Genomic DNA, 17121 nt, shown 5'->3' with positions numbered 1-17121 from the left:
GGGCTTTCTCCACGAGAGGTTCAAGTGGGTCGGAATGCTGCCTTCGGCGATGCCATTCTGGGTAAGTAATGTCAAGTCGCTTGCTGGTTTCTTATTCCCATGGCATCTCCGCCGGCGAAGGCTTTGGGAAGACCGACTTGAGCATTGCCGACCACAGCCAGTAGACCAAGGACTCTCTCTCTCTCGTGTATGTTGAGAGCATTAAGGAAACGCCATTGTACAGTCTGTTCCTCTGCGGCTGTGTGATTCGACCGTAACGCCTCTCAAGCACCCTTTGTAAGTGCCTTTCATCATGACAAACATCGAGCTGGCCCCATTCTTAGAGACAGACCCTTCCCAAGAAAGCTCAAGGGATGGTAACAAGCTTGATATTGTTGTCGTGGGTGCAGGCCTCGGCGGCCTCCTCGCCGCCATCGGCCTTGCACTTGACCACCATCGAGTGACAGTACTCGAACAAGCAGCAAGCTTCGGAGAGGTTGGTGCCGGTATGCGCATCCCGCCCAATTGCTTCAAGATCCTTCGCCGATGGGGTGTCGACACGACATATCTTAAAAAGACGCATTCCAATGGGAACCGTTTCCTGCGATACGACAGCGGCGCATTGCTGGCCGATATGCCGCACGGAGTTCCAGAACTGGATTTTGGCGGAAGCTACCTAATGGTGCACCGAGCAGACTATCATTCCGTCTTGCTACAGAGAGCCCTGGCCCTCGGAGTTTGCATAAAAGCCGGATGTCGCGTGGAAGGTTATGACTGGAACGCCCCGGCGGCCATTGTACAGGGCGGCGACAAGGTAGCAGGCGACCTCCTCGTCATTGCAGATGGTAAGGCTGTCAATCAGAATAGCTAGAAGGGTTCACTAGGCTGATGAGAACTTGTAGGCGTTCAAAGCAGCGCGCGAGCCGAGTTTCAAGGACACCCATTACCACCAACTGATACTGGTGATGTCGTGTACCGGATACTGATTCCTGGCCAAGTCTTACTCGCAGATCCAGAGATGTGCAGTCTCATTTCTGACCCGTGGGTGACATCTTGGTGTGGCCCAGAAGCGCATGTAATCGGATACCCTGTGCGGGGAGGCGAAGTCTACAATGTAGTCTTTTGCTGTTCTGAGAAGTCGATGCAAGACTCGCTTTTCCAGCCCGGAGAGACTAAGCTTGTTATCTCGGATAACTCGGAGCTTCGTCGACGTTTCTCGGGGTGGGATCCACGGGTGGAAAAATTGATTGAAAATTCGGGAAAGGTTTGGCTGACCCGTCTCAGATGTTCTGGTACCGGATTATGAAGCTCACTCTAACCTTGTTAATATAGGACTTCCTGAAGTGGCGTCTCTACGACTTGGATCTCGTGGACAACTGGGTTCACCCGAGTTCTAAAGCTGTTCTACTCGGCGACGCAGTTCACCCAATGCTTCCATACATGTCATCTGGAGCGGCAATGGCGTGCGAGGATGCAGCAGTACTCCGCAAGGTGCTATCTGGCGAGTCCATCTCCGAGCTCAGTGAGGCTCTCGCAACCTACCAGAGTCTGCGCCAACCAAGAGCGTCCAAGGTTCAGAAAGCGGGACGAACGCTTCAAGATGCATATCATCTGCCTGACAGTGAGGCGCAGCAGGAGCGGGACGTGTGGATTACCAAGGATGATGAAAGGAACCCGATATTCTGGGGACACAAAGCTAGAAGAGATTGGCTGTTTGGACACGATGCAGAGGATATATAAGAGAAACCAAGGCGGGGGCCGGATTCAAAATAGGTTGAGCTGAAACGTCAATGAGAGTTTTCTTTCAGTGAATGCGGGCTGGCTGCATAGCGGTGATTCTCGTGCAAGCTAGGATAGATGCAGAGATGGAACTCGGAGTTGACCATGTCCCTATAGACTATGACTAGATAAACTACAGGGTTTTGATGAGCCATCTCTGGATAGGTAGCCACTTGAAAGAAGATGCCGCTGTTAGCCTCTACTGTTTGGGTGGCTATAGGTGTCGATGCTGAAATCAGGACCGGTCCTCAAAAGCCCCTTGCCCATACACCTCGGCGATACTACTTTAGTAAAGTCTTTCAAGGGAAACCCCCACTTGAAAGTTTGAGTCAGTAGTAAACGTAATTCCCAGCATTCATGTTACCGCTGTTCTCAATGACGTGTGAGACTAAAACATATCCAGCTTCCAACTTTCTCCAGCCCACGCCGCTTCGACATCTTTAGGACTTCTGATATCATTCAAGACACTTGAGCACATCATATTCACCATGGCTGACTTTGCGCGTTACTCAACGGGGCCATCAGCCGAGTGGCTCCGGTTCGAGAAGACTTGGAAACGGCCTGAGGCTATTCCCACCATGACGATTCGAGAAGCCCGTGATCAGGCAAATAATAAGACCGCGAAGCTATTTGCTAATACTTTGGGAAGGCCAGGTAAGTCTAAAAGTTTTATTGGCTACTATCTTGCATCATTCTTTTAGAAAGCATCAAGTTAACTAAGAGTATCTTCCTTAGATACTGGCCTTGAAGTCACGGATTTTGATATCCCGACCACAGACGGCATCAAAATCCCCATACGGCTTTACCGACCCATTCAAGGAGACTCGGGAAGCTACCATGAGACCCAGGCCCTCTACATCTCTTTGCACGGCGGTGGATACCATTTTGGAAGCCTAGAGACTGAAGACCCTCATTGTCGGCAAATCGCACTGAACATCGGGTGTTCGGTTCTGAATGTCAACTATCGACATACTCCTGACTGGACCTTTCCTGCACCCGTCGACGACAGCTGGGCAGCATTCCAATGGGCTGCGCAGAAAGGACCTGAGTATGGCATCGACCCGGAAAAGATATTCGTCGGGGGTGTCAGTGCGGGTGCCAACCTCGCGATCTCTGTAGCTCTGCGAGCCCTCAGGGATGACTCTCTTCCCAGCGTCAAAGGGCTCGTTCTTGGCACTCCGTCGACCGTTCATCCGGATCACTTCCCAGTCGAGCTTCTTAAAGGTGGGCAGAGCTCCCTTGAGCTGCACAAAGATGCGCCGTTTATCAACGCCCAGAAACTCCGAAACCTCATTGATCTTTATCGTCCGGATCCGTCGCATCCTTCATTTTCGCCGCTCCTACGACCTATGTCTGACTTTGTTGCCTTATGTCCGGTATCGTTTCATATCGCTGGGCTTGATCCACTCCGCGACGAAGGGCTTTTGATGGAAGAAAAGATGCAGACAGCTGGGTAAGTTATATCAGCCAGCCAAAAAGATTCAAAGAAGAAATAGTATGAGACAGAATACTGACTCAGGTGACTTTCTAGGGTTCAAACCACCTTGCACATTTACCCAGGAGTTCCCCATGCGTTCATGTCCTTACCAACGCTTCCTTCGGCAAAGAGGTGGCGACAAGGGATGCACAATGATCTGAAGACATGGCTTGGGCAGTGATTTAAGAATAAAGAGAAGTGCATGAAGCTTAAAAACAACATCAAACATTTACATTCCATGAGTCCCACCACTCACGTGGATTCTAGCACCCGTCACGTAGTCGCTCGCAGCACTGGCTAGAAACACTGTAACCCCCTTGAAATCGCTGGGCTTTCCCCATCTTCCGGCAGGTATTGTCTTGAGTATCCTAGTGCTTGCTTCCTCGTCTCCAAAGCTGCGGTCAGACATGGGAGTGTGTATCCAACTGGTCGTTCTGGTCAGTCTTGAGGGTCACTAGTAAAATCCTTCCACTCTGGATGGAGACTTACCCAGGACAGAGCACATTGACTTGGATGTTGTAGATTGCTAGCTCATTTGCTAGCGAGTTCGTTAGTTGTCCTACTGCCGCCTTGACAGGGCCATATACTGAGAATCTCGTCATGGCCCTCTCGGCTGCAATCGAAGAAACGTTGATGATCTTGCCCCCTTGCCCACGTTCCGCCATGTGTCGTCCAACCAGCTGTGACAGTACGTATGCAGCGTGATAATGAATTTGAAAAACCTGAGATCTCAATATTAGTTCTGCTCAGAGCCGCTTAGCATTACTATCATCAGGGTTGCTCACCAATTCGCGATGAGCGTCAGTCTCTGTGAGCACTGGTACGAAGCCACCACTGATCCCTGCAACATTGCATAGAATGTCAACCGAGCGCTGGTCGCGGTTCAAAATGTCGTCAAGTGTCTTGCGGATCGCATCCGACTTGGCTAGATCGCATTCATACACATCCACCCGTCGCCCTGTGTCTGCGCTGAGCTGTTTGGCAACTGACGAGATCTCACTCGGGATTTGGATTATAATTATGTCGGCTCCAGCTTCGGCCAGACCTCGGGCCATTCCACTCCCAATCCCGCCATTACCGCCCGTAATAAGGGCTGTCTTTCCTGTGAGGTTGAAAAGCAAAGGTGTTGATATGGTTTCTCCATGGCAAGTATTGGGAACCGGAGGAAACTCGTCGTCTGGGGGAAAGGAGGCCATTGTCGAAAGAGGTTTAATCTATAGTCGATGCTGGTGACAGAACAACTTCTTACTTCTGGAGTCTTTTTATAATCGCACTTTGCGTTGGCCCGTCGGCGATACTAATTCCAGCTTAGTCTTGGAATAGGGTATGGAGGGGCTTCAACACCCCCATTATTAACCAACTATCTATAAAGGCCTCACTCTAAATCGCAGTATAAGATACGCGAAGGTACTAGGTATTTATATAGTCTATATATAATAACTAAACTATCATCCCTCTCAGCCCTAGCCGAGAGGCTCACGTCGCAGCTTGTTCAACGGTCGTAAACCTCAAAATTGGCCGAGTTTAAAAGCGCAATACCCTTACTCCTCCACGTATCACTCTCAACTGCGTTGGTCACGTTTCCTTCATAGAGAAAGTTTCTTGGTGCATCATGACCCTTGGCCTCTTGGTATATGGGCCACTTTGGAATAGGCTTGCCAAGACTGGGGACGGCCTTCTCCCGCCCTTTCCAACCGTTAGGGTTGCCGGTCGCAACAAACTTGATCCAATCGCTTGCCATCAATCGCGAAAGTTCTCTATATGACTTGTCCAGCCCTTGAAACGGCGGGGTGCGAACCGGAGGGTAACCTGTGCCTTCAAGATTGAGCATGGCAAAAGCCACCTCAACAAAATGCGTGGCACCATCTAGGTAAGTTGCCCAAGACGGGATGGCGTTGAATCGAAAAGAGTAGACTGGCAAGTTATGCTTTGCCCAAGTCTCGGCTGCCAGTCGACGCGGGGCTACCATCATGACGTCCCCGTAGTATGTTGCGGTTCTCCGATACTGCTTGCCATATGACGCCGGGGGGATCCAGTTGGCGGCGAGGTTGGGTAAGATCTGCTCCCGGCTCTTCTCGGGGTATGCTTTCAGGATCTTCTTTGCAAAGGAGCTACTAATAGCAGGAGACGAGTTCTCGATTGCCTTTTGAAACTCGTTCGTAGTGTTGATGCCTTTTGGTGAAAAGCTTGTTCCTTCATCTGTGTTGGCTCCAACGATGATTGGGATCTTGACAAAATGCCCGTCGGCGAGTTGCTTGGATGAGTGTCGGGCCACAAAGTCGCCGTCAATCTTTGGTGTCCATCCACCAGAAAGCGCTGTGGTGTTGAGTACGGTGTTCAAGTCCTTGAAGGGTAGACGCCGTAAGCATTTTACAGTGTCGCAGCCGGTCTTTTCCAGAAGTAGCTTGTACGAGACCTCAGCCAGAATTGTCTGAGAACCAAGGGCCAGAGGAGTTCCGCTTTCCATGATGGCTGCGCGGAATAGGCCATCGTTGCGGCCGTTGTAAGCCAGGATCTGTGCTCCTACTGATGCGGCACCAGCGCTCTGGCCCCAGATGGTAACCTTGGATGGGTCACCGCCGAATGCAGCAATATTCTCATTAATCCAGTGAAGGGAGAGTCTCTGGTCGCGTAAGCCTATGTTGGAATCGCCCTGCTGGAAGAACTCTGCCGAGTTGAGGAAACCCCAGGCACTGAGACGATAGTTGATGCTGACTGCAACAATTGGATGTCCAATCTTCACAGATTGCTCCACGATGAAAGATAGGTTGTATCGGAGGTCGACGCCACTGCCTTGGACGTAACCTCCGCCATGGATCCAGACAGCCACGGGGAGCTTCTTCTTTTGGTATCCTGAAGGTCGGATAACATTCAAGTAAAGACAGTCCTAAGTGGGGCTCAGTTATGATTCTTCTCTGGAGATCTTGACACTTACCTCGCTTGTATTATAGCCGATTTGTGAAGGCTGAAAGTCTTAGCATCCCGATGGTGAATTTGGTCCTTTTGACTTACTCCGTAGCCAACACAAGCAGGGGAATATTTGACGGCATGGCGAGTCCCCTTCCAAGTTTCATCATAGGGTCGAGGATTGCGGAATCTCAGGTCGCCAACCGGAGCTTGGGCATAAGGGATACCGAGAAAGAAATCTTGATCATATTCTGGAGAATGAACTCCTCCATAGCTGCCATTCTTGACGGTGGCAACAGGCGGTGTGCTATAGGGTTTATGAAAGGGACCAGCCGCAACTTGTGCCAGCGACTGGGCCAGGACAAAGACACTGATAGCCAGAGACTTCATGGTGATGACAGTAGTTGCGAGCTTGTATGTCTCGGTAGATCAGTAAGGCGATGAACGGACAAGGCGTCATTTTAACGTCTAGCTAAGCAGTCAAAATCCGGGGTCAGTTTAATTTCTGCTAAATATTTACCCAACCCCAGAACAAATGAGTCGATCTAACCTTTTATCCTGGATGCCCGAGACCGAGGTAACATCGTCACCCCGCAATATCAAGGATGGCGATGCGGAGAAACTGACCATTTGCGGAGACATTGACCCTCACTTCACGAATGGCAATGATCTCATACGCTTACCGAACGGTCTAACCAGCGATCACTCGAGCTAAAATGTGAGTTCGGCTGGATAATTATTCCCGAATGCTATTTCACCCGCCATAGCTAGTTTTCAACCTCGGGCAAAACATTGATACACTTGGACGCATTCTTGAGAATCATTTCTTGTTCACTAGCTAGGACATACTAAACATAATCTTACTCGACCTGCTTCTCATGTCTCCGCTGGTCAGCGCTGATGTAGTAGACGCCCTTTCGTGCAGAGATGAGAGGATCCTTGGACGATGTGATACCCTTGACACCACCCTTCTCCGGGACTGGGCTGAATGCAATCTGTTGCTGTCTGGCCGCATTGTCATCCGAGACCTTGTTGATCTCAAGCTTACCGACAGGAACGAAGGTGGTGCTCTTGTATGGCTTTGTGGCATTGTCCAGAATGTCGTGGGGGTCTGCGATATGTGCCTGGATCGTGAAGACAATAGGCTTGCTTGGGAATCGTTGCTGCAGGTCATCCTCCAGGTAGCTCTTGGGAAGGTTCTCCAAGAACTTCTTATCCTCGTCGGTCTTCTGAGGGTAGAGATGCTCTCCATCGGCGGGAATAAGGCGGTACCGCACGTTGGTGACCTTGCCGTCCTTGTTGGTCAGGACGTGTGTGTTGGGCTCGTAGTACGTGATAGTACCATAGTTGTGGGGGTTTGGCTTCTCGGCCGACACGAATTCCCTGGCAGATTCGTTTCCAGGCTGGCCGAGGAAGGCATTGAACGCAGTCCCAACCTGCTTCAGGATCTCCTTCTCCTTGGTAGCATCACGGCCCTCCTCAAGGGCCTTCTTGAGTGCAGCTTCAGCCTTTCCAACAGCCCCAAAGAGCTTCAGGAAGGCCAAGAAGCCCTCACCGTCCTTGGTGGCGAATCCATTGAAGGTGTGGGCAATCAGGTCGGTGTAAGTATCACAGTCAATCTGGAAACGGACGGCGATACCCTTGGGAGTGGCGCCGTTGTCCACGTCGGCAATGTGAGGGATACCACCACCGACAGAAAAGCGAGCGACGACAGGGGTTGAAGGGTTGTTGAAGTGAGGAGCAATGGAAAGTGTCTTGGCCTCCTTGGTTGGTGTGAATTTACCCTCAACAAGAAGACCCTTGGCGTGAGCTGTGTACATGAGTGAGACCGAGATCAACATCAAAGGTCTTGAGGTACATACTGGTGCGAAAGCCAGGATGCTTGCCGAAAATGGCCTGCATGGCATTCACCAAGTCCTTTGGGAGTCCACCCTTTGCAGCATCTGCGCTACCGTTGGAGGGGGCATCTTGAGTGGAAGACATTGTGAGGGCTCAGACTCGGTCAAAAGTGAATGTCAATAAGGAATACTTTGAATGCTTTTCGAATTATGGAAGAACAAGTCGACTTTATCAAGTCGAGGCTGACGCAGTAAGATTGCCCAGGTGAGAAAACAATTGAGCACGACATTCCTCAAGGTTCCATCATATTTTGCCTTATCGGAGAGTAAGCGGTTCCAGAGTGGTCGCCGCCAAGTGACGGTCAGCCATTCCGATGCATATCGGCGATCACGGGCTTCTGTTAGCCATGCACTAGCTCAGGTGCACAGCCTCCCACCTACTCTTTCAACTATCAGGATGACTATCTCAACTGCCCGCACAAAGAGACTCTCTTCTCCCTTGCAGAAACATAGCGTGAGGGGATATATTCTCGACCAGCCCATTGTCCTGACCGATGTTGCAGAAGAGAAAACCGCTCTGGCCTCAATGCACGCTACTGCAGACTTCGAATCTCGCTACCTTCAACGAAGGCTAGCGGTGTGATATGGTGCGTGGTACAAATGTGTCAATCTCGGGGCTGAGTAGGTTGTGTAACAGTGACATCAGATGTGGTTGGCGCTGTATGACAGGGGGGCACTTGAAAATACGAGCACGAGCTGAAACAGGCAGAAGACGAAGTTCAAGGCACGCTGACCATATCAACTGCCGTGATTGGGGAATTGGGCCTATAGGGTGCGGCAAGGCTTTTGCCAAGAAGCAAACTTGCAAGCTTGTGAACAGATGGGTTCCATTGCGTGAGCGCTGATGGGTCCAGAGGTCGAGGTCTAGAGCCTCACGTAAGTCACCGCCAACGGGCGTGATACCGTTGTGGCGGCTTAGGCGCACCGAGACATGCATCGCGTGTGGTGTGGAATGTCGAGTTACCCGACCGGCTGTTACCTTGTGGGCATGTCTCGCCTTGGGTTGGAATGCGGCGTTATTGGCAATAGACTACTTTCTTTTCGGTGTAGACACCAAGACTAGTCAAGCATGATGGGGCTTGCAGCAGAAGAAGGCCTCGCCTTTGAAGACTTATCAGTTGCCTCAACTCAACTGAGATTGTTGAGACGACTAATGCGAACTAACGGCCGTCCAGGTGCGGCACTACCCGCTGCCCGTGGTGCTTGGCGGAGTGTGGTGCGTTCACTGAGACATTGCTAGGCCAGGCCAGGGTCAACAGCCAGCCACATTCACAACGTATGGCAAAGATGACCAAATGCGCCGCTCGAATTCGCTCACGTCAGTTTCTTGGCTGTTTCCCCGCACAAGGGAATGTTACCACGCGTGTGTACAGGGCGACGAACCAACGACGAGACAGCTCAATGTTGTACCCCGTCCAATTCAGCCGCACTACGACTTCAGGATGGACCTTGTTCCACCTTGATGTATTATCTTGCAGCGAGCAGATTCCCGCCAGATTAAGCTGGGTGCATCTCGAAGTGGCTGGCTGTCTGGCGGGGAAGCGGAAGATGTGCAGAGCTGAAGGCATGTCTGCATTAGAAGCCGCGTGTTTCCTGAGTCTTTTTTGTTGTTGTCGCGGAGAAGACGATCCAGACTTGCTTGGCTACTGCTATTGAGACGAGACTGGAGCTCAACATACAGCGTTGTGCGACCGTCCCCCGCCGTCGGTTGAGCAAGGTCGTGATGATGTCCACAATGCCCACAATCCAGCTTGAAGAATACCGAGCGGCGAGGTGAATGAGTAGTATATAACGACCATAGATATCTAGACTTTGGACTCCTCATTCCACTCTCTCTACATCCTCATCATACCTTCTCCCCTATTCAATCCTAGCACTGCTCCTTCATCATGTCTGCCGCCGTCCACAAGCCCCTCCCTCCTCGCTCCCAGTTGGACAAGATCCTCAAGGGCAAGGTGAGGAACGATGTCGAGAAGGAAGACTTGCAAGTCTTTGACAAGGGCGTGTTCATGAACGAGCTCTTGCGAATCGGTATTGCCCTCGAGACCACCAAGCAGGGTGTTCTCAAGGGTGGCCTTGTTGCTAGTGAAGGTATCAAGAAGGGAACCTTTAAGGGCACACAGCTCGCCATGACAGAGATGTACAAGATCATCGAAGAAGCGTATGTATCCCCAGCACCCTCATCTTCAGAACCTAGCTAACGGAACTTGAGTGCTGCGGCTCACTATGACGCCCGAGGCTTTGAGCCCATCTTCCCCGTTGAGAGAGATCTCACAACCAAGCAACAGATCTACCAGTGGACTGATGGATCTGATGGCTACCCTCCTCATCTCAAGGACCTTCCTGACGACGAGAAGGATGACCAGACCAACAATCCAGAGGAACAGCCCAGGAGTGAGGGTGTCGGCAAGATCTTTGACTACAACAAGACGCAATTCGTACGAAACATTGCAAAGGCCGTCGGCTTCCTCATCCCCAAAGAAATCGAGGCCGAGGGCACGCCTTACGCTGGCCCAACCCTTGCCGATTGTGAGCAATGGAACCGAGATCACCAGAGCCCGGCCACCGACATCATGAAGGGTCGCAACATCGGCGAGCACAAGGATTGGTACTCGGATGCTCGATTTGCTCAGCAGCACCTGAGTGGCGTCAACCCTTCAACCATTGAGACCGCTCCCAAGGACAAGATCCAGGAGTACATTGCCCAGGCTGAAAAGCAGGGCCTTGGTGGTATCAAGAAGATCCTCTCGAGTGACAAGGACATTCTCATCCAGGACTACTCCTACTTCCGAAAGGCTACAGGTCTCAAGGATGAAGAGAACTTTATCAACGTTGTCCCCATTCTCAACGAGCAGAACGCACCCATCGGCAAGGCAGAGCGATACGCTTGTGCTCCGATTGTCATCTTCCAACTTCACGAGGATGGAAGGCTTCACCCTCTCGCAATCACCATCGACTACAAGGGCTCTCTCGACAAGTCTGTCACCATCTTCAACAAGAGATTGACTCCTGATGACAAGGACGTTGACGAGAAGGAGGACTGGCCGTGGCGATACGCCAAGACCTGCGCCCAGACTGCCGACTGGGCTAGACACGAGATTGCCACTCATCTCGTCGACACACACATGGTTGAAGAAGCCATCATCGTCGCCACCAACCGAACCATCCCCGAGGGCCATCTCCTATACGAGATCCTCAGCCCTCACTGGTTCAGAACCCTAGCCCTCAACTCCGCCGCCCGCACACTCCTCGTCCCAGCCGTCATCGCCAGAATCTCTGGCTTCGGCCCGACGTGGAACCCCGTGGACCCTGACAAGTCCAAGTACCGAACCTTCAAGCTCGTCGACTACTCGTACAAGAACTTCAACTTTGTGGACAAGTACATCCCCAACGACCTCAAGAAGCGAGGCTTCAACATTGAGAAGGAGAAGTATGAGAAGTACCGCAACTACCCGTACGCCTATGACATGTACCTCCTCTGGGGTGTCATCCGCGAGTTTGTCCAGTCGGTGCTTGAGACCAAGTACAAGTGTGACGCCGATGTGCAGAACGACAAGTACATTCTTCCTTGGTGCAAGGAGATCCAGAGCAAGGATGGAGGGCAGGTCACATCCTTCCCCACCATCAAGACTGTTGATGAGCTCATCGATGCTGTCACCATGTGTATCCACATTGCGTCTCCCCAGCACACTGCTGTCAACTATCTCCAGGACTACTACTACAGCTTTGTCCCCGCCAAGCCTCCGGCGCTCTGCACCGCCCTGCCCACTGACCTCAAGACCCTCCAGGGCTACAAGGAGGCGGAGCTCACCAAGGCCCTCCCCATCGGCACCGAGGGTCCTAAGTGGAAGGACTGGCTTCTGGCTGCCCAGCTCCCCGAGCTGCTGAGCTTCAAGGTCGACGACCGTTACAATCTCCTCACGTACGCCAAGTCGCTGTACAACGTCAACAAGGCCCGAAACATCGGAGACAACCCAGAGTTCAACGCAGCTGCCATCAAGGATGCGGCCAAGACCCTCTACAGTCGTTTGAATGATCTCTCAGAGATTTTCCAGATCATCTCGTTGGCTCAGACCAAGGGGAACGTTGAGTACCCGGTCCTGGAGCCATCGACCACTGCCATTTCCATCTTGATCTAAGAAGATTAGTGAGGCTATTGTGGGACGGCCTGCTTGCTGAAATTATGAACGTCGCTATAGCGATAGAAGTAGTCCGAAAAAAGCTCAATAGCACAATGTTTCCGTACCATCTTCTAAGTCCTAAGTGTGAACCTTGCCAGCCTCATATAGTAAAGATATCGTGATATCGTCCAACATTCTTATCCCGCCACTATGAAATCTCCCATGCGCCTTGCAAGGTAGACGAGAGTCGCTAGATTCTTGCCCACGCGAGTGAATTAATTGAATGTTAAGTCTGTAGCACGTACGTAAGTTCCACAAGAATGGGTATCGTTATTAAGCATCAAGGTCTCTCTGCTCATGCAACTCTTCCCACGCAAATCACGCCAGCTGCTTCACCGCGTGACGAAGGCGCTGTCCCGCTTCAGCCACGCCTCAACATCCTTGATGTGCGGATGTATGCTCTTAGCCAGCTGCATGTCCACATTGTAACCATCTTCCTTGAACCAATCCAACATCACACCAACCTCCTTCACTCCCGCTTTGAGTGCCTTCCCCAGCAGCCCGATTGTCGTGCCAACCCCGGCACCCGTGACGGTCTTGAACCTCTGATCCAGCTCCTCAAAGGTCAGCTCCTCCCCGGCAAGCCCTATGGCCTGTTTGTTGAACCGCTCCGGGTTGGCAAAGCCCTCAGCTGCGAAAATGCCAATGTCAGAAGTGGCAATCCACTGCAACGGCTTGTCCTTCATGGTGTTACGCAAGCTCGTTATGAATACCTTGGCCTGGAAGTCCGGTGCGATATTATCCAAGAAGATGACAGGGCGCAGGATTGTCCAGCCCATAGCGGATTTCCCGTTGGCGGTGCTGTCGCGGAGGTAGTGCTCAATCTGATGCTTCGACTTGAAGTGCGGAATTGGGCTGGGATTGGTCCACGACCGCTCGTTTCCGCCACGATCGACACTGCTATAGACGAAATGCTTTACATGGTTCTTGATTGATTCGTCAATGAGTGCTTTGCCCTGGCGTGTTTCTCCCTCAAAGGTGGTGCCCTTGGCCACTGCGGCTTGGACTGAGTAGACACCCCAGATGGGGCCAGAGGCAACCTTGTTCGCAGCTCGAAACAGTGAAGGCACGTCATCAAGGTTTCCCTCGACGAGTTTGACGGTGGAGGATTTCTTGGTTAAACGCACAGCCGATGGCGACTGTGCATTGCGAGTGACGGCGAGGATGTTGAAGTCCTTTGAGAAGCGAGAGAGGACGGCTTCCACGACACTGCCGCCTTGTTTGCCGGTGGCACCAGTAATTAGAAGATTACGGGACATGGTGATGATGAGGGGGGGTAGGTAGTAGGGCGATGGAGTAAGATAGCGGGAAATACGGGAAATACGGACTGCATTTAAGCAAAACTGCATCGCTAACAACCTCAATGACAGGCAGACTCTGTTTATCGTCTTACATGTCGTAATGAGGTTACTCCGTTTTTGTCAGCACGCAACAAGTGCTCTTAATTGCCAACCCCGAAAGGCCGCTCAATTTCGGTGGTCAAGACACGATCCCCTGATGGAGTCCCACAGCTCGGCCTCCGGCCAACCTGCAATCACCGAGCAATGGCTGTCCTTGGTGTTTACCAGTTAGCATTTTTCAGCGATCGAAGTCTTTAGTCTCACTTCACTATTTTTTTTTTCTTTTTCAGCAGGGGGTCGTTTTCCTCCGGCTGTCGATAACCTCACCGCCCGGTTGTGTAGTAATCGCGGATAGCCCATTCCCTCCAGATGCACCCGTTCCCGGAGAGCCTGGTATAAAACGGTGTCTTGCTCTTCAGTTCATCAGACGCCCTCACCTCGTATATACCCATCGAGGATTAGTGGTAGCCTCAGCCCAGTACCTCTCTTATAACCGTCTTGTTTCGCTCACTGCAAGCATGTCGCTTTCCACCTTTTTCTCGTTGCTGGCAGTATTGGGGCCTTAGTAGCATCCCCTGCGCCTCCTACTCTCGCATACCTCTTCCGTATGAACCTCACCCTCAGTTCAACTATCAACACCGGTCCAGGTCCATCAGGGACTCGACTGGCCATCCCCATAACCGGTGGAACTTTTTCAGGCCCCAAGGGCAAAGGCACAAGTTGGTCGCAAAAGATGAACACGATGAGCCCCAACTAACCATTCATAGGAACTGTTCTTCCCATCGGAGCTGACTTTGGTACAATCGACGCCTTGGGAAATTTCAATGTCGACGCACACTCTGTGATACAAATGGATGACGGATCCTATGTTTACAGTCACTCGACTGGCCCTTTGATCTCTGGCCAGACTGCTTTAGACAGAGTCAAGTTTGAGACTGGAAGCAGCAAGTACTCTTGGCTCAACGAGATTCTCGCGGTAGCCGTTACGGATTTCCCGGGGCCTTGGGTATCTCTCGATGTTTGGCAGGTGAACCCTAGCTCTTGATGAGTTAAGCCTCATCCTCGGCCAGGGTGCAAGATGGGAGTTTGGCTCGGTTCCTAAACATTCAAAGCTGAGAGAGACTTGTCATACCGTAGGCGCATCTTGGACTCGAGACGAAAGTTGTATTTTCTCGGGTCGGCAGAAGCATGGCTAAGCTGGTGATTGTAGATGATATGAGGTAGAAGCTTAAGCCATCTAGTTGTACCTCTTTAGGGTAGGCTCACGCAGCTCGTCAGCGCTCCCCATCCTGAACTTGTATACTCGTGTTAACGAGCAAACAGTCTCATTTTCATCTTTAAAATACCGTCCATCCATTTGAAAAGAATTTCTTATCTTGCCTAGTGACTTCATGATATAATGGCTAAATAATATTTTCCATCCAAGGCTAACAAACGGACTCTACCAATCTTCTGTTTTAACACCTGTAGACGGACCTGAGGTCACGTAACCAACCACTGCACCCTTGATTGAGTCGCACTTGGCCTGCCCGGGCGCGTGTTCTAATTCTCTTCACAGCACGTCCTGGTAGACTTGTTTTGCTTCATTTGCCAGCTGCAATGACAAATTTACCGCGCGGCTGACCCACGGAGCTAGTCCAAGTTTAATGGTTTCTTCCTGCAGGGGTTGAGCAACCGGCCTGATCGCGGCCCGTCGGTATTATGGTTAATACCGGTCGGACCAACCACGGCTCTACCGTATTACCGTTCAGACCGAACGACTTGACAAATGGTACCGCATCGGATTCTCTCGGTGGTGCAGCTATGACCGAAGTAGCGTGCTAATTACCTAAATGGAGGTGCTTCCCCGTATCATGCTTTGTTAGATGGTCTTCAGACGCACCTGAAGTTCGATTCAGAAATGGTTTACTAACCCCAGCCCAACCCAACCCGCACCATTGCTTTCTTTACAAGTCACAAGCCCTATCCCTCGATTTCCCCAGTCATGACGTCCCACGCCCGAACCTGTTCGTCATCATCTTCCGTCCCCGAAGGCAGTTCTATCAACGAGCAGAAACAAGCATTGTGTTCAAAGATGATGTTTTGGCAATTCGCCGAGATGTTGCATTCAAGCTCTAACTAACATTTTCCTTCCGGTACTCCTGTCTCGTACGGAGGTTAGAGCAGTTAAAATACCCATGAGAGGCTAGACCTTTCATGACGATGTGGCTAGGTATGACTCTTCTGCTTGGAGCGCGGCATTGCCATGGCAGGCGCGAATTGTTGTAAGACGATCTTTTCCCTTAAAAGTCAATAAATCTAACACTTATGAGACTTACTACAGGGTCCTGTTGCCGGTCCGATCATGGGCGGGTTCATCACGCAAAGCTCACTCGGCTAGCGGTGAACAACGTACATGACGGTCATTATGACAACTCTATTTGACCCTACAACATTCATAACCGTTCCCGAGACGCTAGGGTCTTCCCTTCTGACTAGGAAAACTTGCTGAGTTCGTCTCTCGACCCGAGACTGGGTCATACATGCCGTTGCAGAAGAAACGCCTATTGATCTCAACGAGATGGCGAACCGAATCCTAGTCCGACCCCTCGCCATGCTAGTGCTCGAACCCATCATCATCCTCGTGACTCATTACATGTCCTTTGTATATGGTCTCATCTACCTTTGTTTCGAAGCATATCCAGCATCCTTTCAAGAGGACCGGAGTTTGAACAGCGGTGTTAGAGCTCTTTCGTTCTTGGCTATAATACTTGGCGTTACAATCGGGGCTATCATCATTGTCATCTTCTCCAGGACCCGGTTTACACGCATAATCAAAGATAAAGGTCATCTGCCACCTGAGCCGCGGCTTCTACCCATGATGATCGGCGGGGCATGTTTTCCCATTGGTCTTTTCTGGTTCGCCTGGACCTCCAGCCCTAGCATATCATGGGTACCGCAAGCCATAGCTGGGGTTCCACTAGGAATGGGTGTACTGTTGTAAGTATTGACGACTTCGGCAGATTTGCAAAACCGCTGTTAATTTTGCCCTCGCAGTATATTTCTGCAAGGCCAACCCTACATTATCGATAATTACCTGATGAACGCAAACAGCGCCCTCGCTGCCAACGCTGTAGTGCAAGCACTGTTTGAGGCAGGATTTCCAATGTTTGCAACAGCCACGTATAAAAAGCTGGGGGTTGATTGGGCCACCAGTGCTCTTGGCTTCATAGCCGTCGGGCTTTTCCCAGTTCTAATCCTTTTCTATATTTTTGGCGAGAGAATTAGGAAGCTTAGCCGATATTCTCCAAATGGCGGCCGTCCAGAATAGCCGCAGTATTTCTTATATAGTCGTGACAAATCCAACCTGATAATGCATGTTAATGGCCTGATAAGGATGACTATAAATCATATATTTACAGCTCGATCTAGTCAGCGACCTCTCTACACATCCAACCGGTGGACGCATCTATACCATTGGCTTGACCCCTTGAAGAGACCTTCGCCCACCCGGTGCAACGCCGTGTTCTAATGGCCGGCATACTCTCACTACCGAGACCAAAGTATACGCACATTCTCAC

General features: G+C 51.2%; 9 protein-coding genes across 9 annotated transcripts; 5 read left to right on the top strand and 4 right to left on the bottom strand.

Annotated features, from left to right (window-relative positions):
• Positions 1–292: 292 nt before the first annotated feature.
• Positions 293–1719, top strand: NECHADRAFT_51747 (uncharacterized protein; the record flags this gene model as incomplete). Its single annotated transcript, XM_003042384.1, has 3 exons — positions 293–824; positions 882–1243; positions 1312–1719. The coding sequence occupies 3 exons, from the start codon at positions 293–295 to the stop codon at positions 1717–1719; spliced, it is 1302 nt and encodes a 433-aa protein (XP_003042430.1).
• A 770-nt stretch (positions 1720–2489) lies between these two features.
• Positions 2490–3416, top strand: NECHADRAFT_51936 (uncharacterized protein; the record flags this gene model as incomplete). Its single annotated transcript, XM_003042383.1, has 2 exons — positions 2490–3211; positions 3290–3416. Coding segments are annotated over 2 exons (849 nt in total), but the record flags the coding sequence as incomplete, so codon positions are not given.
• A 48-nt stretch (positions 3417–3464) lies between these two features.
• Positions 3465–4431, bottom strand: NECHADRAFT_51867 (uncharacterized protein; the record flags this gene model as incomplete). The annotated part of the gene is made up of 3 exons (XM_003042296.1): positions 3465–3660; positions 3725–3957; positions 4021–4431. The coding sequence occupies 3 exons, from the start codon at positions 4429–4431 to the stop codon at positions 3465–3467; spliced, it is 840 nt and encodes a 279-aa protein (XP_003042342.1).
• Positions 4432–4727: 296 nt separating this feature from the next.
• Positions 4728–6532, bottom strand: NECHADRAFT_86536 (uncharacterized protein; the record flags this gene model as incomplete). Its single annotated transcript, XM_003042295.1, has 3 exons — positions 4728–6122; positions 6171–6200; positions 6248–6532. 3 exons carry the CDS (start codon positions 6530–6532, stop codon positions 4728–4730), a joined length of 1710 nt encoding a protein of 569 aa, XP_003042341.1.
• A 470-nt stretch (positions 6533–7002) lies between these two features.
• NECHADRAFT_51890 (uncharacterized protein) lies at positions 7003–8125 on the bottom strand (the record flags this gene model as incomplete). Its single annotated transcript, XM_003042294.1, has 2 exons — positions 7003–7952; positions 8005–8125. The coding sequence occupies 2 exons, from the start codon at positions 8123–8125 to the stop codon at positions 7003–7005; spliced, it is 1071 nt and encodes a 356-aa protein (XP_003042340.1).
• A 1804-nt stretch (positions 8126–9929) lies between these two features.
• On the top strand, positions 9930–12179 carry NECHADRAFT_51785 (uncharacterized protein; the record flags this gene model as incomplete). Its single annotated transcript, XM_003042382.1, has 2 exons — positions 9930–10201; positions 10253–12179. The coding sequence occupies 2 exons, from the start codon at positions 9930–9932 to the stop codon at positions 12177–12179; spliced, it is 2199 nt and encodes a 732-aa protein (XP_003042428.1).
• Positions 12180–12553: 374 nt separating this feature from the next.
• On the bottom strand, positions 12554–13480 carry NECHADRAFT_97218 (uncharacterized protein; the record flags this gene model as incomplete). Its single annotated transcript, XM_003042293.1, has 1 exon — positions 12554–13480. The coding sequence occupies one exon, from the start codon at positions 13478–13480 to the stop codon at positions 12554–12556; it is 927 nt and encodes a 308-aa protein (XP_003042339.1).
• Positions 13481–14150: 670 nt separating this feature from the next.
• NECHADRAFT_51764 (uncharacterized protein) lies at positions 14151–14606 on the top strand (the record flags this gene model as incomplete). Its single annotated transcript, XM_003042381.1, has 2 exons — positions 14151–14280; positions 14329–14606. Coding segments are annotated over 2 exons (408 nt in total), but the record flags the coding sequence as incomplete, so codon positions are not given.
• A 1446-nt stretch (positions 14607–16052) lies between these two features.
• NECHADRAFT_51884 (uncharacterized protein) lies at positions 16053–16871 on the top strand (the record flags this gene model as incomplete). Its single annotated transcript, XM_003042380.1, has 2 exons — positions 16053–16540; positions 16598–16871. Coding segments are annotated over 2 exons (762 nt in total), but the record flags the coding sequence as incomplete, so codon positions are not given.
• Between the last annotated feature and the right edge of the window lie 250 nt (positions 16872–17121).

The sequence above is a fragment of the Fusarium vanettenii genome (assembly GCF_000151355.1).
Source record: "Fusarium vanettenii 77-13-4 chromosome 11 genomic scaffold NECHAsca_36_chr11_2_0, whole genome shotgun sequence".
Lineage (NCBI taxonomy): Eukaryota > Fungi > Ascomycota > Sordariomycetes > Hypocreales > Nectriaceae > Fusarium > Fusarium vanettenii.
The sequence above is the reverse complement of the archived record's forward strand: the minus strand, read 5'-3'. Positions and strand labels throughout refer to the sequence as shown.